Source organism: Falco cherrug, chromosome 8 (assembly GCF_023634085.1).
Source record: "Falco cherrug isolate bFalChe1 chromosome 8, bFalChe1.pri, whole genome shotgun sequence".
NCBI lineage: Eukaryota > Metazoa > Chordata > Aves > Falconiformes > Falconidae > Falco > Falco cherrug.
This window is the reverse complement of record NC_073704.1, coordinates 49,481,116-49,508,121: the sequence shown is the minus strand read 5'-3', so window position 1 is coordinate 49,508,121 and position 27,006 is coordinate 49,481,116. Positions and strand designations below refer to the sequence as shown.

Below are 27,006 nucleotides of genomic sequence, written 5' to 3'. Positions count from 1 at the left end.
ACAAATATTATTCTTTCGGTTCCGCATTGTTATCAGTGCTCATTCAAAAAATTAAAAGATAACAGTGTTTTTGTTTTATCATTATTTTTTAAACTCTTCAATGAGATGATAATTTAGATAGAATTCAATTCTTTTAAAGCATTTGATTTTCTCTTCCCCCCCTCCCTGCTCTTTCAGGTAAATTATTTCAATTTCTGATGATGTATCGTGTGGGTCTTCTCTTTTTTTCTCATCTGCACTGCATTGTTCTTCAAGGATAAGTTGGGAAAAGTAGACTAAAACAAAATAGAGCAGCAGCATTGCTCATCTTTTGTTATCCTTTCCTGTTTTTAGGTGACAGTGACTGACCCCAAAGATAAGAGTAGGCTTTTCTGAAAACATCCTACCTGACTCAGAATAATGGATATAAAAGACAGAAGACACCGTTCTCTGACGAGGGGCCGGTGCGGAAAGGAGTGTCGCTATACAAGTTCTTCACTGGACAGTGAAGACTGCAGAGTACCAACTCAGAAGTCTTACAGCTCAAGTGAGACCCTGAAGGCGTATGATCATGACACTAGGATGCACTACGGGAATCGAGTTTCTGACCTGGTTCACAGGGAGTCAGATGAGTTTCCAAGACAAGGTATGTTTAAAGTCAGAACTGGTTTATTTTACAGTAATCCTTGGTAGACAAACTCTGTGGCTTGTTAAAGTATACCAGTGTTACAAGGAGTTTTAATGAAAGAACTACAGGAAAATGGATGCCATTTTATGGTTACTTCACCTGTTTTGTGTTAAATTAGGAAGTTCTTCCTCTTCTCAGATTTCTGATACTATCAGAATCCACTGCTTGTAAATGAGGCAAACCAGCATCCACCGTTCAAAACACCTGATAAACACAAATGCTAGTGACCCTTAACCAGATGTCGGCTGCCATGGATCTCAGGGCTGGCCAATAAGCTAACCTTGTATTTCATTTCCTAGGTTAATTTTACAAATAATAATGGCATTTTCACCTACACTTGTCTGTCTTTAACAGAGTACTTGTACTGAAAAGATAACTAAAACACTGTTATGGTAAAACCCCTTATGCCAACATATATTAATTATTAATCAGGTGCCTTGGAATTCCTTTGCTGTTCTTAACTGCTGTGTAATCATAATGTGGGGATGGGCATGCTGTTTCCTCTGACTTGATTTTTGTCTTTGTTTACCCTTACTGCTTACCCTTTACCTCATAAAAACTGGAAGGAGGAAACCCGTCTAATTACTTTTATAATTGGTTATAATATGTTATCACAGCATTGAGATCCTAGAACTAATATTTGAAATAACCTGCCTGTGTGAACTTGTAAGCAGGGTGCAGTAATCGTTTTTTTAATAAAATGTTCCTCCCTTTAAATACCTGTTACGTTCAATGAATTAATGAATTAATAATCTAAATGGTTTTAGTTGAAAAAAATGTGATTATGCCTTTGCACTATACGCGCACATAGTTTTACTCTCATTCGGGTATTTACGTGTCTCCATAAATCATAAGTGTGTTGAAACCATTAGTGAACATTGCTTCATAGGAACAGTGTTTAATCATCTGGTTAACTTGACCAAACAGCCTGATTAAACTGTGACTCAGTCAACAATTAGCAATGTTTTTTAAAAGAAATTACTTGTTTAGTTTCAGTTGAAGAATCAGATATGGTTTATAGTAAGCAAAATATAGGCAGTTTTGAGGTATAGATGTATAGCCCTTTGTTCCCCTCTCAAGGGAAGGTAAATTATCTAGTATATCTTTAACTGAAAAACTTTACTATTTTATAATGTGCTTGTTAATGGCATATGATAGTTCTTTACTACACATTTCTAATATTGTGACTCAGGAATTTCTAAGTTATCACACTTCCCTGTGGAGATCATTCAGTGAAAGGGCATTTTTTAAGCTTGATATTTTGACATATTGACATAAACAATGCTTGTTTTAAGCATTCCGCCAGCCGTCGGCATCTGTTTTCACCTTTAAATCAAAATATCTATTAATTAGCATCACTGATTAAATCCTTGTTTAATTCCTTGTTTCTGTTGCATTTGTGTACAGACATTTGGAAGTGTTTGCATTGTACTTGGTCTATCAAACACCCGGTTGTATTTTCTGAGTAATCTCTGTTCTAGTAGGGTTTTTTCTTTGCTCATAGGTATTTACCTAGAGATAACGCATCAAACCGCAACTAGCTCATATGAGCTACTGGAGCCATTTTCACTGTGGTTTGTTCAGCCTTTGTGTACAGGAGTCATCTAAATATTACTTTTCCCTATCTGGATGATTGATGCTTCAGCTCAAGTGCCTCATTTTAGTTTCCAAGTCATTATTCGGCATTTCATGAGGGTGTTCTTTTTCTCTTGATTACTGATTTGACAACTGTTCATCCTCCTCCTGCTCTTAATTTGTTCTTATCTGCCCTCTTTATGAAGGGGAGTGCAAATTGTTGGTAACTGAATTGAAATGCTCACATTTTTATTCTTTTCATTATTCCCCCCAACCCTGCTAGTCTCTGTTATGTCTAGATGAATGAAGTTTATTTTAGAAAGCCAAAGTAATTTTTTTGGTTAAATAATATGAGCAGTAACTCTTTATTTTCCTGTTAAGTTTAGAAAGCAAATTTCGTTCGGAAGTAAGTCTGTATGGTGAATCTTTGTGTTTGAAGGTTCGGTATCTTTCTGGTTTTACAGTTCCTCTACTCTCATGAAATTTGAAATGATGTAGCAAGTAGATCTAGATTAAGACTTGGTACATGTTCTCACATTCTACATTAATATTATGTGGATAAAAATGTGGTTCGTGTAGTAGGAAATACTGTTTATTACATCTTATGCGTGTGGTTTCCAGCTGCAGAAATCTAGGAATTTACACATGTAAATTTATTCCAAATTTGTGTGGGTGTTTTGATGGGATTAAATTCTGTAGGAAATAAGCATGTTTAAAACAGTCTTTAGAGAATTTTTGATTCTTCTATTATAAAAAAGCTTGACTTTTTTTTAAGCAATTGTAGATACTTTCCTCAATATCTTGCCTCTGCTGTTAGTAAAGCTATGTGCACTTGATTTATTGAAAAGTATCTGGTTTAATCATGGCACTGGAAATGCTCATAGTTGGTTTTAACTGCTGCCTGTTTGTATTGTTGCTCAGTTTTGGAAACCTGTTAAGCATAAGACCAAGTTATACTACTTCCATTTTTGCTTATGATGGTTCAACAGTGAAATGATAATAACAAAAAAATATATTCAGAGCTCAGAAGTCTGAAATGGATCTTTTTGGTTTGCTTTAGTATTTTATTGTCCTTCTGTTTTCACTTGTTTGTTTCATTCTTCTTGAAAAAGCAGATCTACAAAGTATAAATACATCTCTAAGCTAGTGTGAATAAAGCATTTCATGGGAAAGTTCAACGTTGATGGAAGTTTAACTCTGAGAATCCAACCTAAAAGCTTTGCACTCATGCATGTCTTGAAATAAGCTTTTTGTGCTAATCGTTGACAAATGCGCCTACCTAAGAAGGTTCCTCTTTGTTTTAGATGCTACTTTCTGGTGCAGTATTTGGAAGCTTTGCTATGAAGGCGTGATGACATGAGTGTATATTACCTGAACAACCCTAGTCTGGCATTACTTCTACTGTGCTTTTCCTAAGATGTTTGCCTGTAATTTTTCAGAGTAATAAACTTCCCCTTTTAAAGTCTGTTTTTAACATATCAGTAATATTATTTGTATAAAGTAGTTCAGAATAGGTGTAGTATTTCTGTGTCAAACTTATTTTCTGATCATCCTCAAAGCAGGAGTTCAGGTTCTTGGCTAAAATGGCAGGTCCAATGCATGTGCGAGCTATTAATTTGTCTTAGATTTTCCATAATATAGATAGAAATGTATCTGTAATTCAATACCTGCACTGGATATTCATTAGTCAATCGATCTGAAAAATATCATCCTTCAGTGGAATTGAGAGAGCATTCAAACATTACAGGATTTATTTAAAGTTGTGGAGTCCTTTTTGAATGCTGTATTTTAAGATGAATAGGAACTTTTATGCTTCCTGCTAGGATATATCAAAAGCCTGACAATAGTTCTGACACCTCTGAATATTTGGAATATTTTACAATCTTCTGGTTATTCGTGAATTTCTCTACATGCCATGTATTTTTCCACCAAAAAGAACCAATTATCAAACTTTTTTTAAAAATAAAATAAAATACTTTCTTTCTGACTTCATCCGCTGACACAGCATGGTGAAAGTAGTTGTTTTTTAAGACAAAAACTGAAATTATGGAAAACCTTTCTTCAAAGAGGTTGCTTTGAAAGGCAACTTTTCTTCAAGTATACTTTGTAACCAAATTGTGCTAAAAGAATACCCTACTGAGTTGTTAAGAGTTTTAAACTGGGTTTCGAAGGGGTGATTGCAAACCTTACTATTCCAGAGTTCCTCACTTGGCATGCATAGCTCATGGATTTTGTGTTTCTGTTTGAGCCAAATGCCAGGCTTCAGCCGATGCAAAATTTATTAGCCAGTAGTTATACTGAATTGACTGCTTTCTCATTCTCAGGTCAGATCTAGTTTAGCAGTAAATCTCTGCTGTGAAATGTTAGAACAACTAGACTATATGATTGAAGTTATTAAAAATAAGTCTGAACCCCACAATCATACTAAACTGCACCCAACAGCCTTCTGAAATATTTTGAATATTTTTACCGCAGTTGAATTGCTTTCTGTATGTCACAACATGCCTTTTTGTGTGGTGAGATAATTTCAGTAAAGAACAGCCGCCAATACGTTTCTGTATGTCAGCTCAAATTCTATATTTTATTCTTTTGTACTTAAAAATGTGTGCTTCTTGTATCCTGTTTAACACTCTAGGTATGTTAACAGGAATTAGAAAAAATTAGTAATTATGTTTATAAGAAATCCCTTATAACGTTCCTCTAAGATTGTCCAGTATTTTTATTAACATCAAATAGAAAATTAAGCTATTGCAGTAGAATTCTCAGAGGGGCACTTGCAAAGTGTTATGCGCTTGTTTTTCGTTCACATGGAGTTGTGTTACTGTGCCCTGCTACTCTTGGGTATTTCATGCAGCATCTTTTCTTCATATATATTGAATAGGTTTCTTGATGAAAAAAGAATAATATCAATAACACACAGACACACACACACACAAAAAAAACAACCCCAAACCCCCAACCAACCCAAAGCAACCCAAACCATTTTGATGAATTTCCATTTTATTTTTTACAACCTACTCTAGGGCAGCTCTGATTCCTGAGAAAAAACTTACGTTGTTTTCTGTTCTTGTTCTTCCTCCCATCATAAATCTGTCACCAAATAATTTACTGAGACACATTTGAAGAACCACAACACAGTAAGAACATTTTATGGGAGAGATAAGGCGGGTTCAGGACTAAAGTTATCGTGTCCAGGTATTCTGTGTTCAGCAACTGATGTGCTGCTGTGCAGAGGGGATAGTTGCTGTTACAGGTCTGCAGACTGACTAGACTTTGTCTTACTTCCCAGTAACACCAAGATGAGATTCTGGTCATCTTGTCATCCAACATGAGTCATACTCCACTTTTAGGCCCAAATTATTGTGTCCCTTCCAGATCCCACTGAGTTTTATTAATTTTAGTTTTAATATTTCCTTCTAGAACCTGTGACCTTTTGAAAATTAAATGTTTGATATATAGATTTGGATTAAAGACATTAAAGAAATCTTTTTCTTGTATTCTGACTAGAGTGGGAGCACATTCTTAGTTTTCCTTTGTCATGTTAGGTTTTGAGTGGCATTCTGCAATATGTTGGTTTTCAGTATGTCCATACACTTAAATAATCAAATAAAATCTGAGGTGCAGGCAGGTGGCATAAGCTCAAGGAGGAAGCCCTTAACATGGAATCAGATGTAGGGTAGTTTGTGTGGGGAAAAGGGCCTCAAGGCAAATTTCCTGTTGGAACTGGTATACACGTGTAATTTGCACTGCTGCTGAATCAAGATTTACTTTGGTTTTAATGGTTACCTGAGAGATATATGATCCCAGCATAAAATATTTATTAAGGTGAGACAACTGCATTCAATTTCTCTTCTCTAGAAAGCACAGCATTAGTGAGAAATAAAAGATTATATTATAATATGTATACCTTATTAAATGAAACACAGATGTTGAATAAAAACTCCCTCCCCTTCCTTCTCCCTCCCCAAATCATAAAAGATTATATGGGTCTTACTGTTAAGTGATTTAAAAACATGAAAGCACTTTTCATCTGTGCTTTCATCTCTGTTGATATTGTTAATAATGGAGCTATGTAGCAGCATTACTAGAATAGCAAATGAATAAAAGTACAAGCCTTTATAGCATCCTTCCCCAAATAAGCTTTTAGGAAAGGAAAATGTAAGAAAGTCTAACCCAAAATCTAACGTGCCTCCTTTCATTTATACTCTAGCAATCAGTCAAGTAGCCTTTTGAGCTGTAACATTAAGATCTGCTGATAAATAGGCATTAAATTAAAACTTTGTGTATATTAGAGCTGGCTTTTCAGGGAAACATCATGGAATACGCTCTCACTTTTTGGGGTACTTCCAAGTAAATACACATAAATTGTTTTCTCTTGCTCTTTTGTGTTTTGTTTGGGTTTGTGGGTTTGGTTGGGGTTTTTTTTCCTTTTGAGCAGCAAGCTCCCTGATTTGTAAATGATAATTGAAATCAGTCATTCTGATAATCTCTTACTTTCCACTTCCCTTTCATTCCCCTTCCATCCTCCTTTCTTGGTGTTTCACCATTTTATATCTTCACACATTGTGACTTAATTTGCCGGGTGCGGTTGGCTGCTCAGGCTGGCTGGAGCTAACCGTTGAGAAGTCAGGTTATCTAACGTAGGCTTGTGGAATGAAGGTGTAACTCTTGCTCTCCTACCTATTTGGCTAGCTGAGACAGCTTCTAGATCAGCATCTTGGCCATCGGGGTCATCCTCTGAGAGAGCAGGTACTGAGTTGACAGGAGGTGTATTCCAGCCCTCCAGTTCAGAGGAGCCGTTGCAATGCAGCGTGTTGAAATATTTAAAATGTCATTGCTGTGGAAAGAATGTAATCAGCTAGCAAGCTAAATGCACGGTGTAATCAGGTACAGTATCACTGGGAATCTGCATCTAGATGAACATAATAAAGATAAGGTTGGAGCTGAATGAAATACTGTCTTCTGAAACTTTATATAAAGAAGCTATGATGCTGACACAGGACCCCAGTAATAATTAATATGACCAGTGCTGAAAAACACAGTACTATTCTAATATTGATATGTAGTTGTAGAATAAACAAACAAACAGCTAGATATAATATGTGAATTCTGTGTACACACACAGTTTCTCTCAGGGAATAATTTTTTATTCTTGGCATTTTCTCTCTAGTGATCATTATTAAAAATCAGCATTTGTTTACATTTTAAATTACAGAATCAGAATGCAGGGATTTCCAGTGCAAATATATAGGTATGTATAGACTTATGCTCCCTTTTTTCTGAACAGTTATTTAGCTTTCACAAAGAGCTTCTGCTTTTTTAATACTGCTGCTTTACTGGACTCCTTGTTAGTTGATGATTAAGTTAAACTACCTTCTATTTTTTTTAAGCATTTACAAAGTTGCATGAGCATTATGTAAACTAGATATAAAAGGATAACTTCTAAAAAGTAGGCATAATCAACTCATGTAGTTAGCACCCGCTGTGAATAAAAGAAATTTTTTTAAAAAATGTAGGTCTACACTAGAATAGGCTTAGTAACCATTTTAATGCAAATAACTTTTCAAAAGCACTTCAAAATTAATAGGAATTATATTTTCTATACTTAATAGTTACAAATTTGTATCAGGCAAAAAGATCTTCTGCTTCAAAATAGAGGAGTAGTGCTTGCTCACCTTATAATACCAAGGCCCAACAGAATGTTGAAGCAAACCTATTCTTTGTGTACATTTTCCCCCTCATCCCTTTACTTGGTTACGTAATAGAAGTCTAAGACTTTGGATACTGAAAATAATAATTTTTGATCATATAAATCCTTCTCCATTTCTTTATGCATGAGCATGTGCACACCCTTCCAAGATACCTGTTCTATTTAGGCACATCTTTCTGGGTGCTTTTTCTCATATTAAAATCCTTTGTACAGGGAAATAATGCACTCCAAGGAGATGAAATTATAATTTTCTTTTTAAAATAAGAAACTCTAAATGAAAATACTTATTTCTTGATTAATCCTACAAAAAAATTGGCTAACTTGTGTAAATCTGGAAATATTCCACCTTCTCTGGGTTTTTGTCTTCAGAAGGATCTGAAGTTTAATGTAGATATTTTTAGCATGTATTTTCCAGCGAGGAGAGTTTGGAAAGGAGGCTGATTACTTGTGAGTGTTCCCAAACTGATGAAGAGACTCAGATGCTTTTCTAATACACCTTTTACCATGAAAATCTCAGATTTAAAAAGATTTTATGCTTGATCTGGGTTTGAATTGGGTATCTTTGTCCCTGCATCTTAGGCATGTACCAGAAAATTAAGTCTTTAGAAGTCATGTAGTCCAGAATTTGCGTTAGTGAATATTGTTTTGTTTCTGCTGTGGACTTGGGAACCCTTCTAAAGCTTGTTTTCTGGTAAAGAGAAATTAGGCCATTTGGTTCTCCTCCTCCATTCTCATAATACAGAAAAATAGAAATGTTTAAATAAAATGGAAATATATAAATTTTAAACTGACAAAAGTATTTATTTTGGATTATACATTGTTGAATGGTCTGATACCAGATGTTTTTAAGGTCCATGTCCTCAGGAGAATAAGAAAAGGATTAGACATTTTTATATTACTGGAGCGTGTGGAAGATGGGTTAAGCACCAGAGTGTATGCACTGCTCCAATGCACAAGGCAGTTTTCAGCTCAGGTAAGTTGGGAACATGTTTTACGTGTTTATTGTGTTTATTCTGTAATTTCCTTCTACACCTTTTTTTTTCCCCATATTCTTTTCAATTACATTACTGTTGCTGGGGACTAAATTCTAGACTCAATGGACAACTGGTTGTTGTGTGGTAATGTTTATATTTGTTCCTCTTTGTTCTCCTAATACCTCCAATGGACTACGTGATTTTTAGAAGCTTTTCAAATACTGTGACTGAACCCAAATACGCACAGTTTACATAGTAACGAAAACATAAGGAATTTTTCAAACAAACAAAACCCACCTGAAGCGCATTATCTTCCATAGAGAACCGTGGATGTTCTGGACTTGAGTCAAAGTGCTGATGACCAATTTGCTTAAAGCCTATCAAAGGGAATCAAAATTAGTATAAAAAGAAAACAGCAAGCAAGCGTAAGTGGGTAAGCAGGGCCCAGCATTTTTTATTCTTTTTGTTGTATATTATTTGTCTTTGGATTCGGCGTTTAAGGTCACAAGGCCTACCGGTTATCTTGTTCGGCCTGATATCTGGTTGCTCATTAACTTTCATCAGATTATTTCTACATTGACCTCGGTAATCTGTCCTTGAATGAGGCACTTTCTGGTGTCTTGAAAACATCAATAGGCAGAAAATCCATTTTTTTCACCGGTGGCCAGCGTCTGTGGGAAGTCAGCCTCCACGTTAAAGCAGACCCTAGCTTCTCTTTGGATTTTGGAAGGTGGCTTCAACTGCTAGCCATTAGGTCTGTCTGATGATGACTTTTCTGTTTTATTAGAACACCCATAATCCTCTTCTTTTTCTTTAGATTCAATTAGACACTGTAGTTAAGCCAGTTGTGTTTTCTGTGAGCTCTGTTTATCTAGCTAGGTAGAGATTTTCAAGCATCTGCCTCCTAGTATCTTCTGTCATGAATTCAGATTTATTGCTCATTTCTGAACACTCTCCTATCTTTTAGCTTTTCTCTAAAAGAAGCAAAATGTAACATAGTAATGCCATGTATGCTTCAGTGATGTGGGTAAAGACATGTTGAAAAGCCAGTGACATGTATAAAGAGAGCCCTTTCGTGCAACTTCCAGGTTTGTAAATCCAATCTTTAGATGAGCTTTTTTTTTTTTTTTTTCTGGTAGCAGTCAGTTTCTGTTGTGCTTTTGGTCCTTCAAGGTTCCTGTATTTTTTCAGAGTCTAGATATCTGACTAGACAAAGTAGCATGCAGATATTTTTATATATGGCCATTTTTTATATGAGTGCTTAGCTGGAAGTGTCTTACAGTGAATGCAAAAGTACATGTCTGTGAATGTAGACCATATTGGAAACAGAGATTTACTGTCCCAAAGTGTAATGCTTACTCAGCCATCTGATGAGATTTGAGCACTAAACAGTTTGAGAGGGATGCATAAAGCTGTTTTATTACAAGATGCTGTTATGAATTGTAGCAGCTTTCCTTATGGTATACTGCTGTTGCCAAACAAGCTGCATGAATGTAAGCAGTTTTATTTGTAATTACTTGCTTACATTTCCTTAGAATATTTGGGTTATAGCTGTTTGTGATTCCTACTCCTCCGCTGGTGGCAATCCCTACATCCTGTTTAATTCAGAATGAAAAGATATCTTTTAGAACTGTTTGGAGAAAAGCCTCTCTGAGGAACGCTAGTTCTTATACTTGATACAGAATGGGTCTCAGATGTTTGTATGTGTGTGATAGAACCTTGTTAAAATGGATGCAGAAGGCTTATACAGGAAAACTCAAAAAACCCAGTTATCTTTCTTCTTAATGCAGTGAAAATTAAAGTAAGAGATTTCATTTTAGCTGAATTGAGCAAGTCCAGAAAATGGAGAAGGGAATTACTCATGTAGAGAAACGTTATGGAAAACACAGTTGTTAAGAACTATTTTCTAAACTTTGGTCAAACTGGATGTTACAAACTGAATTTGACACTTGAAAATGTTTTTGCCCTAACACCAATAGCAGTGCCTGTTGTCTTATGATTCTGTTCTCTGAGCTCTGTGTAACTGCTGTTGTGTTCGAAGATGCTAGTTAGCTCTGTTTTCCTTAAAACAATCAAATATTTTCACAATTATTACTCTCACAGGGTAAGATATTTGCTTGAAGTACATTGCAAGAGAAGAACAGTTTGATCATCAGTACTGAAATGTCTTTTCAGTGTAGCATGTCCGGTGTAGTTTTGAAAGTCCAACCTTGATCTTCTGTTAATTACCATGCAAGATGCTTCTTCAGCTTAATAAAAAATTTTCTTGGACAATCTTACCAATATCCATTTTGTTCTATTCCTTTCTTGCATTGCTTCCTTTATCCAAGTTATCAGCCCAGGTATCCCTTGCTACTCCTAGTATTGTAAACATCTGTTAGCTGCACGCATGTCACTTTTATATTCCTTCTTTTCTTATCAGCTCTTTTATCCACTCTTAAGCTCTGAATCCTGGTGGTTGCTGTCACTGGGTTTCTTCTCTAGGTGTATGTTTTCATTCTAATCGTGTGTGACCTAAACTTCATGGAAAGTTTCATGTGTGGTGGGATTACACAGAGAGCTACAGCTGAGGTTTTTTTGTTTGGCTGTTCCACCAGCTGTTGTAGAATGTAAAGAAATGTCAAATGTTAAGAAAATTCAAACAAATATCCAACATCAGTAGTATTTTTCCCACTATTGCATGTGAAAAAGGTAGAATAGCATTTGGTCAGTTTTTACCTAGAAATAAGCAACTTGTGTGCTGACTGCTGGCCAGAAACAAGTTTAAATTTTTGTTATATGAAATAGTCAGTGCACAGTCGCAGGATGACTCATTTCAGTACAACTTTGTTTCTTGAATACATTAATCATTTCAGTTTGTGTAAGTATTGAAGTAGAAATTATCGGTATTTCAGATTTTGTGACTTAAGCCATAGGCAATGTTAAGTCCAATAATTAAAAAAAAAAACAACCAAAAAACCAACAACAACCAAACCCAACAAAACTATCATGTAGAACAAATTGCATTAATTTCACTCCCTCAAGCAGATGGCCCATTCTGTGGTGACTGGTCTAGCACAATATTCTTGTTCTTTTGTATTACTTCCAGTACAATACTGTGATGTAAAGATGGCAGTTTAAGATAACATATTAAATATTATAAATATAATATTGGCATATCAAATGATGTAGTTACAGGGCTTAAAAAGCTTTACATAAGTAATATTCCATTTAATTTCATCGCGATATCCAATTGTCTCTTGGAGTTTTTCTATCCGGAAGATTTCAAGCATCTGAACAGTGTGAAAGCAAAGCTAAAACGGTGCTTAACCTCTGTGAGAAGCTATTACCTTCAATACACATTACTGTGTACTACACAGAAACTGATAAACTGGACACCATTCTTGTTTAAGTAATCACACCAACATGTTGGAGAGGTGGAAACAGTAGTGTTAGTCAAACAGTTTCTTGTTTTGGGAGTTTGGGATTTTGTTTCTAATGAGTCTGCTAAATTTGGTGCAGTTATATTTTGGCACTAATTTTAAAATCATGATAGTGAATAAAATTCTATGTATGAATATGGAACTAAGTGTGTATGCTCCTATTATTTTTTTTCTAAATTCTTACAAACACAAAAATAAAACTTGTAAGACATTATTGCCAATATCTGCTTCAAGCACTGAATTTATAAAGTAGATTGTTAATAATATGAGAAATGATACATCACAGCTGTAATGCTATGTCTTCCAAAGTTAATGAACAGTTACAATTTTCATAATGAAAAATTAAAATAAGGTTAAAGTGGTTTATAAGACTGCCTACAGATCTAGCAGCAGTCTAATTAGAAGAAAGAACATTAAATTTGAGGGACTTGGAAATATGTACTGTCTAGTATTGATAGAAGACTAAAATCCAGTACTTGTATTTAGGATTGTTTGAATGTGGATGCTTCAACCAGAACGCAGCACAGAAAAATGAAATGTTATTTGCTTTCTGAAATCACTGTGTACACAAAGATTGTGGTTTTAGATGTCTTCAGTACTTCAGTTATGTGATTCTCTCTTGTTGACTCAGTGCAACAATCTCTCATCTGTGTTTGCCTGTTTCTTTACCATTTCTTAAGTAAAATGTACCTTTGTGCTTGGTTTTAGTATTAACAAGGTATAATGAAATTTTAGTTACTGTGCATCAACTATTCTGGGGTAATTGCAATAAAGCAGCATAAGTGAGGTGCTGGCTTAATATATAAGGGTCTTTTTGAGTAAGTCCACTACCCACAACTGTTTGCCTTTGGGATACGGTATTTTCGGAACTGACCTGAAACTTCTGACTTGCGTGCTAGTGTTCAGCTTCAGACCACAAGAAGCTGTTGTGACATGTTTTCCATGTTCTTGCATTGCCCTGAAAATCGGTGCAGGGGTGGGATATCTGCTTGAACATTCTGAAGCTGTGAAACTGCCTTCTCTTCCCACAAGTGTTTGCCCAGGCGGGAGGTTGGGGAAATTCACATGTAGGGAAGCTTTGAGAGGTTGACAGCATAGAAACTGAGACAAGCATTGTAATACTGCACTTCCCTGAACTTGTTTTTTCATTTTGTGTAATCCAGAATGACTGTAATTGAGAGTATATTTGGAATAAGCAGGCTTTGTGGTTATCAAATATGTCAGCTTTGCTTTTTATGTTTATATGTCGGCTTTGTAACTCTTATAAGCTGTTATTGCATGACAGACTCCTCCATCTTAAATTCAGTCTCTTAAATTCATCTTCTTCCTTCATTTTTTGACAGCATAACAATGTTATACCTTGATCCAAGTATATCTATCCCACACAGGGGGTTTTCTGTGTGCCATTTTTTCTTTGTGGACATCACTATGCTAGGCAGAACAGTCCTTGTTAATAAAATTTCTCTGAAGTATTGTTTTAGAGTGAGTTTTCTGTTGATCTGTGTGTTTCCTCATTATTTCTACAGCTTGCAAAAACATAACGGGATAGGATTTATCCATTTTTTCTTCAGTATTTCTTTTAATGCTGAGGGTCTTAGTATCCAGTTTAAGAAAATGTATACCAAAAAAAAACCAAAAAAAAAATTCAGAAGTGTGGCAACCTATCCTCTTACCCTACAGATGTGATACGTATAAAAGAGAGACTTCGGCATTCCAAAATATGATGATTGTCTGTAGAACAAGATGGGGTATCTGTGCATAGGAACAACTTAGAATAAATACAATTACTTGGCATATTAAACAAACCCAAAATTAAGAGGTGATTTTCACAGTTGTAATATTGTGTCGTAAAATATACAAGTATTGTTTAATAGCACTGAGTCAGTTATTGAATCTAAAGTATCAATTTGCTCAGCTGTGGAGTAGTGGGCTGGGAGAACAGGAATTTAGTTTAGATTCAATTTTTTTTTCCTGAAAATTTTGATTTTCCTGGCATATAGGGGTTTTGAATGCTGTTCCAAGAATATTTTACCCCAGCATCACATATTTTGTATCCTCATTGTTTAAGCTATAGTTGGCAAGGGTGAAGTTGACACTCTTTTTCATAGAACCATAGGATGGTGTGGGTTGGAGGGGACGTTAAAGACCATCTAGTTCCACCCTGCTGCCAACCTTCCACCAGGGCAGGGTGCTCCCAGCCCCGTCCAGCCTGGCCTTGAGCATCCCAGGGATGGGGCACCCACAGCTGCTCTGGGCAGCCTGGGCCAGCGCCTCGCTGCCCTCACAGTGAGGAATTTCTTCCTAATACCTAATCTAAATCTCCCCTCTTTCAGCTTAAAGCCATTCACCTTGTCCTGTCCCTACAGGCCCTTGTACAAAGCCCCTCTCCAGCTTCCTTGTAGCCCCTTCAGGCACTGGCAGGCCGCTGTAAGGTCTCCCCGGAGCCTTCTCTTCTCCAGGCTGAACAACCCCAACTCTCTCAGCCTGTCTGCACAGGAGAGGTGCTGCAGCCCTCTGAGCATCCTCCTGGCCTCCTCTGGACTTGCTCCAACAGGCCCACATCCTTCTTATGCTGGGGGGCCAAGGGCTGCACACAGCACTCCAGGTGGGGTCTCAGGAGAGCCCAGCAGAGGGGGAGAATCACCTCCCCCAACCTGCTGGCCACGCTTGTTTTGATTCAGGCCAGGCTTTGGTTAGCTTTCTGGGCTGCAGGCACACATGGCTGGGTCATGTTGAGCTTCTCATCGACCAACGCCCAACTCCTCCTTCTCAGGGCTGCTCTCAATCCATTCTCTGCCCAGCCTGTACTTGTGCTTGAGGTTGCCCCAGCCCACGTGCAGGACCTTGCATTTAGCCTTGTTGAACTTCATGAGGTTTGCACGGGCCCACCTCTCAAGCCTGTCAAGGTCCCTCTGGATGGCATCCCTTCCCTCCAGTGCATCAACTGCACCACACAGCTTGGTGTCATCAGCAAACTTGCTGGGAGTGCACTCGATCCCACTGTCCATGTCCCCAACAAAGATGTTGGACAGCAGTGGTCCCAGTAAGGACCCCTGAGGAACACCATTCATCACTGGTCTCCACTTGGATGTAGAGCCGTTGACCACAACTCTGAGTGCAACCATTCAACCAATTTCTTATACACCAAGTGGTCCACAAAAAATTACAATAGTTAGTATATCTGCCAGGCACAGGAAGCACTTCTGTGCTTGTCTTCACAGCAGAAATGTGCCCACATTCAACGAGTGGCTCAAACTGATAAGAGATTTACCTTTAGATCCTCTTCATATTACTTAATGTTCTACAAGCGAGAAAATATAGTAGCATATCAAACGGTGCTCTTACCAAAATGCATAGTAAATTTCCACAAAATGATTGAATAAATTAAGCCCCTGGACATGTTTACAGTACTGTTCTTCAGAATAGGAATTAAAATCTGTGTGTCTGGAGGTCACATGACTATTTAGCAAGGAAACAGACTTGTAGTTATAGGTAGCACCAAGTATGCTTTTTTAAAAATAAGTATTGTACCTAATATGTTTAGCGCCTACATTTAAGTCCAGCAGTATAATTTACTTAGAGCTATGCTTATACAGTATGTCTGAAAAAATGCCAGATTGTTCGGTTTAAATTAATCTTGTTCATATGTAATGAGATGTTTAAAATGAGTACTTCATTTATTGTTTGCTCATGTGAAAGAAATTCTCCCCTGCAGAGATGACATATGTAAAAGGCCTTTATCACTTCAACTTTCAAGACGGAGGGTGAAGTGGAGCTAAATCTCTGCGCAAAATTTACCTTCCTACAGCCTTTTTATTAAAAGATACTTTTCTGTTGTCAGCAGCTCCGAGAGTATTGTGATTTAATTCTGCATATGATCTTAGGCAGCCAGAAACCTCCCCCCCACACACCCGAAAAAAACCCAAAGGAAATCTGTTAGTAGTTTGAGCAGCTAAAGTCTAATGAGTAGACACTGCTGCGTAGGAGGGCAAACTGTGTATCCTTATCGTTTAACTTCCTCCCGTTCCACTTAAAAACATCTTTGTATGGACTATCTTAAATTTCTGATGACTCAAGGTTGTAAATTAACATACAGCATAATCTGAAATGCAGATGAGGGGAGAGAGGGCACTTGTGGAAAGTGGCTTCTTGTCTTACTGTCAAGGAGACTGTTATGCTTGAAGTTATATATTTCTGCTGAAATCTGTAGATATTTTTGGATGTGCAGGTGGTAGAGTATGTCTGTCATTTCTGGTTCTTTTTTCTCTCAAGGAATTCTTCGCAAGAATCTTTAGATTCTTGGCAAAATATTTTGAATGTATTTGTGGTTTTTTTTTCTTTTTTTTTTCTTTGCCATTCACCAATCAGTTACATGAATGCCTCATGTTGGTTGTCCTTTCTTAAGAACTCCTAAGCTGTGCAGAATGATACTGGTAAATAAAGGCTTCTAAAATCCCAGGGAAAAAAAAAAAAAAATCTAGTGAAGCTAAATGAAGTGACAGTATCTTCACTGTTGAAAAGGCAAGGTAAATTTTGAGATACGAGGATTGATGTGGAAGAGCTTTACCAAGATAAAAAGAAGATGAATAAGGCTGGTCAGGAGCAATGCTGAAAGAGGGATAAACAAAGAAAGGTATCAGTATGGGCTTTAACTCTGGACAGAAGCAGCAAAAAGAGAAAGCATTAGAAGAATTTTTGGACGTAGCTCTTATCTGGAAAGTCTTATGAATAAAGTGGCTGTCCCAACCATGGAGAGAAGTGGATATATGGCTTTGCAAAATAACCTGGAAGGAGGTAAAAGGAAAAGCATGTGTAAGATGGTATCAATTGGCATTGCTCTGTACAGCTGGGTAGCATCCGCTGGTGGTGATGATACAAGATTGGGTTTTGCTTCTTGCCTGCATAGGCAAATGGCTATGGGCAACTTTAACACAGATCTGTTGGAAGCAAAAAGCATGGCTGTAGCTGGGGGCAGTACCCTGAAGCTCATCAGCAACATCCGTACTTTCAGTAACACAGGCAGTTGCTGCTGTAGCCTCACCTACCTTCAGACTCCTGTTGGACCCTCCTCTTCTGTTATCTGCAGTATTTCTCTTTTGGGAAGTGGAGACCAGGAAAAGGGATTGTGTATTTTACAACCTGGGAAGCGTTATCTGACAATGTCAGGAGAAGTACAGAAGGGGAGGGTGTCTTCCAGAGGTTTCCATGGACCAAGCCCAGAGGAGGTTATGAGTGGTGAGGGCAAATATAATGGATGTTGACACTTCTCATTCTTTCCTCTACTGTTGTTGCTCAGTGCATACGGCACCGCTGATGCTTAAGGATGGCTGAAAGGTATGTGGTTGCCTTTATTTACCTGAAGGTGACGTGACTGTGCTGTGTTTAGCATTCCTTCCTTTCTTCAACTTGTGTTTCTAATTTAACAAGTGCTAACGGGCTTTTTCAAATGATCTTACTGCCAGCTCTCTTAAATTGTCATTTGGCTTTTTGTGTTAATTTGGAAAAAAAAATAGTGCAAAATGCCTTTACTAAAACCGTAGGAACTTTTCCTCTGGTACAGAGCCTTTTTAGTAATTCTCAGCTTCAGTATTGTCCTTTAAGAAGCAGTATTTACATTTCTAGCCTAAATATCTCAGCTGTTGTTAGGAAAGCCTCTTAAATCCATATTGCCATATAGCAGTTGTTTAATGTTTCAAAACCACAGACTGACTGAAGGAAAAATCAATGGTGCAACAGTTACTCGCTCCAAAATGCAGACAGCAAGTCCATATCTATATGGGCTACCTCATGTGCATGATTTCAAAATAACCCTATGCTAAACATACAGTTGTCACAATAAGACATAGCTTTTAACATAGCAGGCTTTGTCCATAAGTGCAAGAATGCTCTAACAGATGATAAGCAGAGAAAGCAGGGTCTGAGGGCGGGGGAATGGGGAACAACCAAACGACTTGCCCACAATCCGCAGCTCGCACGAGTGGTGTGCTGAGAGCAGTTTTATGGGGTGCCTTGGCCTGGGCTGGGGCTAGGTGAGTGGCTGCTGGCAGCTTGGAAGGGAGTTCCACCTAAGTAGAGTTCAGAAAAAAGCTTTCCTTATTAACTGTGAATTGATTAGACCATTAAATAAGAATTGAGGAGGAATACTCACTGTTGAACAGAATCGTATGTTTTACTAACACTGTGTGTTTTTCCCGTCTATGTCAACCAACAATGCAGTATAGAAAATTGAGGAATTAAAATATCAAAACATTATGAAGTAGGTATGATGATTCCACATTCCAAGTCATTGTGTGTTTATTTTGTAGGATAGATATAGCCAGGGGTGCTAGGCTGGTAAGTGGCTAAAATGCCAATGCATTAAAATGCTCTGAATATACAAGTTGATCTGCTAAAGTAGCCCATAGGGGGAACATCAATTTGAAGACAAGGTTTTTGTTTTCATAGCCAGGTGAAGTTTCAACCCATCCTGCTGACGAGTGAAAAGGCCGTGATGTTTATATTATTTGGATATTTTTGTTTGTTTGTTTGTTTTTCAGAACAATTCATAGTAAGACTTTCAAAAGCAGTTTGGATCAAACAGTAAATTGGAGACTGGAAAAAGAAGAGTGGAATAAACAAAGCAAAATGTCACAAAACAATGAGTAATCAAAATGCTGTGTATACTTTTACATCAGTATTTTGTCACTGTGTTTTATCAAACCTCAAAGGTTCAGTCTCTTTTAAACACACTTTATGATCTGGGAGTGTGTTGTTCTTTAGCTGGATAGGGACTTTTGTGATCACCTGACACCCTTTTACAGAGTTCAGGGGGGTTTATTTGTTGTTTAAATGTCCAAGCGTGTTTAAAAATACAGTATGAATTCACATATAGTGATAAGCAACATAAAAATTAAGTTTGTGAAAGTGCTGTTGGGACTGGAAGATTGTACTGGTCAGTGGGTAAATATTCCCCCCCCCCCCCCCCCCAAAAAAAAAAAAAAAAAAAAAAAGCAATTGCTGCAGAATATATTTAAAGATGTTTTTTGGAGAACTTCAGTGCAGATCTAAATTAATATAGTACTGGTACTAAAAAAATAGAGATACCTGAGTTTATTGGAGGCAGAGTCAGTGTGTGGTGCGTTACTCGGCGCTCCTCTCTCAAGCTCGGGGAATGCTGAACTCAGTAGGCAGTGTCTGCATAGACTGCTATGGAGTTTGAATTGTTCCTGTAGTATCATCTTTTCCCAGGTTTTTTCCCCACTATCCATATTTGTCGTGTCTGTGACATCTCTGTGAGACTACTTCAGAGCCTGAGGTACCTCGCTGCTGCAGCGCCTATAGCTAGAATGCTACCTTTTTTTTTTATATATTTCTTTTTTAACCCTTAATAATTAATAGCCATGGTAAATCCGAGTTCACTGTAAAAAGCAGCCATTTTAGTTTTTTCAGTTTTCATTATGACGTTATTAATGCTTGCTTATAATGATTTCGTGACTCTTTGGCCACCATTATTTTTAATTTATTTGAACACTCTGCTCACTTTACGGTTCTCCTTCATTGGGACTGCGTATAAAGCAGCTGTCACTTGCTAATACGAAGTGAAATTTCATGTCAGCAGGGCAATGATATGCTAAACTTGGGTTTATTTGTTTCAGAAAGATGTAATATATATTCTTAGGTAATGTACAAACATTTGAAATGTGTTAATAATGGAACTTTTATATAAATCTGTGAGATGCAGATGATATTTTTCTGTGAATTAGGACTGTTACATGCTAAGAGTAATTTTTCAGCTACAGTTCCCCAAAGTACAGTTTTTAGAAACATCAAAATGCATTCATATCATAGTTTCATTTATATAATTGTGGGGTTTATTTATTTTATATGAACATCATTCTTACCTTCAGAAAAACAAAGATGATGGTACTTTCCAACAATGAGCATTTATTTACTTGGAATGTAAATTTTACTTTCAAAGCTCTTTGATTAGAAAGAAAGAAAAGCAAACTGAGTATTATGAAATATAAAATTATTCAGTACTGATTTTATTAACCAGTAGATAATCCAGGGCACTTTAAGGTGCAATTTTTTTTCATCTTTTTAACAGGACTTTAAATTATAATGAACTTGTCTTGATGTGCATGTTAATTTGTGGTGAAAGGTGGTAAATGAGGAGTTACCCAAGATTTAAAGTCTAAGGAAAACAACTTGAAATTCATCTACTTCATCTTTTATGTAGCTAAGAGTGATATAAAATGGAGGAAGACAAAGACTCAGTTGAATGCTTAAGAGTGAAAAATGTATACGTTTTAAGTAATTCAGTTTTTTTTCCTGAAGAGAACAAAGGCTACAATTATATATGTCATCCTGATGTACCAAATCCTATTTAAATAATTATGAGATGTTTGGATTTTGGGTTTTTTTGTCTTACTCTAACTCACATATTATGCCATTGGGATAAATTACGTTGGTTCATTCCCATTTTACAAAGTGTGTGAGAAAAAAGATTAAGTGAGATGCTCAGGGGCATGAATAACACTGTGAGCAGAAAAAGGGGAAAAATATCTTTGCACTTAGATTAGTAACCCATTTTTATTTGTATTAGCTAGTATTTTCACTGTTGGTTTTCGCCTTCCTTATCTATTGTGTATGTAGCGTGTATTCTTAACTAATCAAAAATTATTTTAATTTTAAGCAAACTTTTCTGATTAGTGAAACTTCAACCCATCCATCACAAAGGAGAATTTCACTTCAGCTAATTCTGTGTCTTGCCTTCATCTAATTTTGTGGTGTTTCTGGCAAATACATAGTGCCTTTATCCATCACATAAATGTAATAATAATTTAGAAAACAAAACCAAATCCCCAAACTTAGAGTGCTTTATTTGTTGTTGCAAAATAGAATTTAAAAATATGAAGGTGAAGTCAAAAGCATGCTTTTACTGGGTTTTATTAACATAGGAATTACTCCTGTTCGAGCAGTTTGACAGCTTTATTAATATAATTTATTTAATAAAGAAGTCTGACACTGCTGGATTGGGGAGAACAAAAGATAGTTAAAGAAATAGGAAAAGTAGGCTTCAAGAAACAGAATAGTGGAGGATGAGTGAGTACTCTGAAACCTTAGAGATGAATGGTAAAAATAAAATAAGAAGGGGAGGAAAAAATGAGCTGAATTTGCCAAACTTTTTAGAAGTCATCTAACTCTCATTTATGAGCTGGAATAAGATCTCAGAAGTCAGTGATAGCCGTGTCTTTCATTGTCAATCAAAGCTCATTTTCTTACTGTGGTGACTCCTCAGAAAACATAAATACTACTTGACTGAGCATGTTTTAAGAAGACTTTCGCCTTACCAGCTAAACCCCATATTCACTGCGCAGAATCTTTTCCAGAGGTAGGATTTTTTGTGATTGTCTGAGTAGTACTCTAAATGAAAATTTACCACAGTCCTTATTACAGTAATGCTCTCTTACTTATTAGCGTCCTGTGGTGTCAGGAGATCTAATCATAAATCAGCATTCCATTGGGAAAAGGCAGCAGGCAAAATGCAGCCCCTGAGCTAATAAGCATGGATGTCCTTGCATCATGAAGGAAAAAAAAAATGTTTAACATGGTGTGGATATGACCCTTTCACACTTGTAAACCCAGAACAAATATTTCAGCCACCTTCTTGGTGTAAATCTGAAGGATTTTCATTATTCTAGCAGATGAGTGCTTTTGTGGGAGAAGTGCAGAAGGAAAATTGTGTTTCAAGTATGCTGTTGTGGTCACTTCATTCTTTGCAATACGGGTATTGGTAACTCACATTGCTTGTGCCAGAGCAATTTGCAGTCCCATGTGCAATATTTACAGTGTTTAGCAAAACATGAAGTAGCTAACACTTCCAGGCTGGCTTATTCAGATTATTCCAACCTTCTAAGTAATGTAAATCTTGTACTGCATTCATTAAAAACCTGAAACGATGATTTCTGTGTTTCTGAAATTCAGGGTACATCTCACTGTCAAAAATAAGTATTCCTTTTAGAGAATTATTTAGCCAACCTTCATTTAAAACATAAAGTTAAAATGCAGGGTTTGAGTTGTTGTGCTTTGCCCAAAAATCCTTCTCAGTCTTCAGGCAAGCACTCATTTAAGAGCTCTGTTTTTCTATCTGTAGCATGGAGGGTAATGGAATGAGTCTCTTCTACGCGTGATTGTTCAGTGTGTTTGCAAAAAATGATGCCACTTAAATATGGGCAGTGCTAAATATACATGTATAGATTATATGTGTGATGGCCAGCCTCATCTGTCCGTGGAGAACAGGAGTTTTTTACCCACCCATTTATACTGAGAAAGCAAAAAAACGTGTGTTACCCTCAGGTAACTGTAAAGTGCAGGATAAAGCCTTTAGAAATCATGGAAATTTAGAAAAAAATGCATGCAAGGAGTATTTTAAATTCCAGGTGATTTTCACTGTACATGGTTAATTAAAACAATCCCATCCATACATAATCTGAGTAATTTAAAAATCTGTTCGTAAAAGTTGAAACTTTTTATAGGGAGACAATGCTTGCAATTATTGGTGCCTCCAAGAAAATTAAACTATTGGTGTATCTAAATGAAGGCACTGAGAAAAAAATACTCATAGGAGTTTAAAATAGTAGTTAAACTGCATTAATTCACTTTGTGGGCACTCCTATTCAGAATTTTAGTGACCTTACTTTGGTTTCATTAGTTGATTTTTGGAAGCCATTACATCAAAGTAAAGCCATTACATTTCTAAAAATTGGAGTTTGCATAGGTATATTTATTAATCTTCACATTTTCTAATTAACATTTCTAGATTTGTGCTGTTAAATCCTTACCCAGACCATTTATATAGATGATTCAGATTTATAAAGGCTTTGGCTATCCTTAAGGTAGTGCCCCTCTGCAGAAGTCCCAGTGGAAGTCGAGCTCCTGGTCCCCTGTCACAGTCGTGGCTGCAAATGATGTTCAGCTACAGAACTTATACCGCAGAATGCGGGGGGTGAATGTTTTGTTCAGGAGCTTCCAAATAATAATGATAAATTCTGAGTACAAGTAGATGCCCTATGTAAGTAAGCACTTTAATGGCACTGGTTTGTGAAGACCGTATGTGCTGACCTATTTTATAAGACATTTGATGATTTTTTTTTTTTTCTGTTCAGAACAGATGTAGCAAAACTAAGAAATCTTAAACCAGAGTCTTCTGTCATGCCCTTTACATTGTAATTTACCATTAGTTTATCTTTTAGTCTGACAAAAAAGCTTGTTATGATTCCAGTTTGGAGGTGCCATTAACAAATTTAGGTCCAAGGGTCACTGTCCGTCTTCAAGTCATGTACATGAAGCAGAAGGAATCAAGGCCCATCTGATACCATCTAGATCCAGTCCTACGTTCGTTTTGATTTGTGTGTAATACAGATTTAAATTCACAGCAGCCATTGGCCTATTCTTCCCTAGCCATGAAACTGCATCACAAAGAAGTTATGTTTCTCGTTGAATACTGAGCTCCCTTCCTTTTATGTCTTGAGACATATCCTGCATGTTATAGGTGTTTATGTTGTGGATCATTTTTTGTGTTTTCTCATGAACTAGACTTATGCAGCTGCTTTTTCCAGTCTTTCTTACGCTGGGATTGTATTTTTCTTGTGCTTACCATTTTCTGATGGACAGGGCTTAGGACTGTTTCAGTCCTAATGATGAACGTGATGTAGTTGTTCACAAAATGACTTTCCACACCACGTTGCTTTTAAAATGTATGCATAAGGTGTTGCCAGTTAGAAAGTTAGCCTAAACGTGACCTTTGGGTAAATGGTAAATCTGAGTAAAAGCTAATCTAATGGAGTCCTTATTTTTTTATGCCATGGTTTATTTGAATTCTAAAGCAGGAGTGAAGGCTTACATGGTGCCTGGTAATGTTCCTCCCAGACTTGAGAGGATGGCAGGTCAGTGGGAAGAGAGCCAAGCTTCATGCTTCTGCCAGCTTCATGTGCTTGCAGTTTCAGCTGGACTGTTCCTGTCAGGATCTCTTAACAGAGCAGATATTGTCATACATAAATGGGATTCAAATCAAATAGAAATTACTTTAGATTTTTTTTTTTTTATCACTGTAATTCAGAAAGCTGAGTCCCTATAAAGTCCTATTAAATTTTGAAGTCTTTTTTCATGTATAAGCGTTACTCCATTTTTTTTATAATGGGAAAATGTTTGGGGAGATAACACAATAAGCTGTAACTGATCAAGCAATAGCAGATGAGGATTTTGTTTCCTAGTTGATTCACCTCCCTTTACCTTTTCCAGACAGAGAAATCTGTTATAGGTGGCTTGAGGGTAGAATGTGGCTCATTGATAGGGAGGATTTTGTGGAATTTATGGAGGGAAACTGAAAATGTGCTTCAACAAGTGGGGGAAAACAAGGCGCGTAAGGCAAGTAGACTGAGGTGTAGGAGTAGATGTGTCTTTACTTGGCTCTGTCCAACCGTTAATAAGTGCAGATTTCAGTCCTACTGGACTTCAATTAATAGCTCTTTGCTGTGAGAAGTAGACTCACTAAACAAGTGATTAAGAACTCGAAAGGAAAAAGAGCTAATCTGGCAAATATTATCTCTGTAGGCATACAGAAAAATAAATGCTTTGTTTTAAGAAACACACTACAACTGATTTGTGATCTTCCTTGATAAAGTAACAGTCTAGAGAGGTCATTTTTGACTCTCAAAACGAGTGTTGTACTGCCATCATTACCGCTTGTGCTGCAGTTCACAAGGCTTGTTTCCTAATTTAATTTTACTTAGAAATGGATTAAGCTATTCTTAAAGTTAGCCAAATGGAATGAAAGAGATATCATGCTCTTGTATTTCATAGTGTTACCAGGGTTCACCTATAGTTATACTAGAAAAAAAACAATTAGAAACCTTAATAATTTCATCTTGATGCAATCTCAACCACTGAAGCTTGACTAGTAAACACATAACACTGTATTTTTTGTAACTGAAGATGATGTTCTGGTTGCCTGGCTTTATAGCTAAAGTAAGGCAAGGCTCCAGGTAGGCTATGTTCACTCTAACTGCATCATGCAAACGAGATGAGGGAAATTTACCCCTATATGCTTTTTCTTTTACAATACCTTTAAAATTCTTTTAAGAGGAGAAAAGATTTTATTTATTCTATTAAGAGACTGTATGGCGTGTTTTCTCTTTGTGCTTCCTTTTTTTGCAAAATATATTCCCTGTGCTTTTTCATATTTAGAACATGTTTCAGTTTGAAATGGAAGCCTAAAGGTTTTTCTGACGAATTGCTGGGGTCTATGAATTTGTATGGTTCGTTTGTGCTCTCCATAGGAAAGCTGAATTTGCTGGTGCGTAATTTGGTTGTGTTGGAAATGCAGTTATATTTTAAAGTGATACCTAGTCCGTGTAATATTTTTTCTATCAGTGTCAATGTATTTGGAAGACTGAGTCTCTGTAAGGTTGAAAAGAGTCACTTCAGGAAATAAAAATAAATTGTATGTAGAAGTTTGCGAAGGGAAGCTTCAGTGGCTGGTGAAGGCTGTTAGAGGAGTACTGAGGGGAGGAAAGGAGCTGTTTAATACTGACTTTTCCTGTAGCCTAACAATTTATTCATGCAGTGGACCTTGCAAGCCCAATCCACAGATGCTATTTTCTGCTCCTTACTGAATAAAACTCAGTGCTGGGTCCTGAGTGTAAAGATTAATTAGTCAGTGAGTGTTAAAGGTCTGTTAAAGCCATTATGGCGTATGTCCACAGAGACAAATAGGGGCTATAAAACATTGTGTTCGAAACCTAATTTTACATGTGTATTTTTCATTAATAATAATGATGGTAGTAATAACTATAGTCTTTTCATCCTGAAAGCTCTCAAAGGACTAAATGCATAGTGCAGTGCATACTGCTTAGGAAGGTTCATGCTTTCCATCAGTGAAACGCAGTCCTGAAGGCATCTTTCAAGGTACGTCGGGCTCAGGTTATTGCTGGCCGCTGCACAGCCAGCTGTGCAACGCAGATCATCCGAAGGAAGCTTTATTTTAATCCAAAAATAGCTGTTTCTGGAGTGGAGTGGACTAGGATATGCGTGTCAGTTTGTTCAAAATGGCAACCAAAGAAGTGCGTATTGTTAGATACATTTCACTTTTTTTAGTTTGTCTTCAAAAATGTATTCTTCCAGTTGGTTGCCAGCTTTCAAATGAGCTCTGAGTTAATCCAGTGTTGAATGTTTGACTTTTTACCAGAATTTTTTAGCTAATCTAATAATATTTAGCTAGTGGCATAGATGGGAAGAGCTTTTTGTAAATATAAGCATATGCATGAGTTGAAAATACTCTTGCTCATTTCTCTGGACTAAGCTGTGACTCTTCTGTGCATACTGAAAATGAATGTCTGCATTACCAGCAGCTTTAAAAGTGAAGTTCTCCTCTTTGCATGTTTTGCAGACTTCAGTGGGCTTTTGTGGCATTCTTGTGTATGTTTTTTTGTTTTGGTTTGGTTTCGGAAAACTGGTTGGTGAAGCTTAAGTCGATTTGGATAAGTGAAGTAGCAGATATGGCCTCTCTCTTACATTTGTAACTGTTCCAGTATGTAAAACTAGAGTTGGTTATAATACACGTAAAAGTATTCCTTCTTTTCTCTCAACCAAATGACATTTAAACAGGGAAGGAAGTCC

The 27,006-nt window shown here is 36.8% G+C and overlaps 1 protein-coding gene across 5 annotated transcripts in view; it reads left to right on the top strand.

Moving 5' to 3' along the window:
• TENM2 (teneurin transmembrane protein 2) overlaps nt 1–27,006 on the top strand; it is a 698,234-nt gene that overhangs the window by 158,911 nt on the left and 512,317 nt on the right. For all 5 annotated transcript variants that reach the window (XM_055717811.1, XM_055717810.1, XM_055717809.1 and 2 more), the window contains exon 3: nt 334–625. In XM_055717811.1, the coding sequence (XP_055573786.1) occupies nt 400–625 (226 nt within the window). In that variant the 5' untranslated portion in view covers nt 334–399. The remainder of the gene's footprint in view (nt 1–333; nt 626–27,006) is intronic.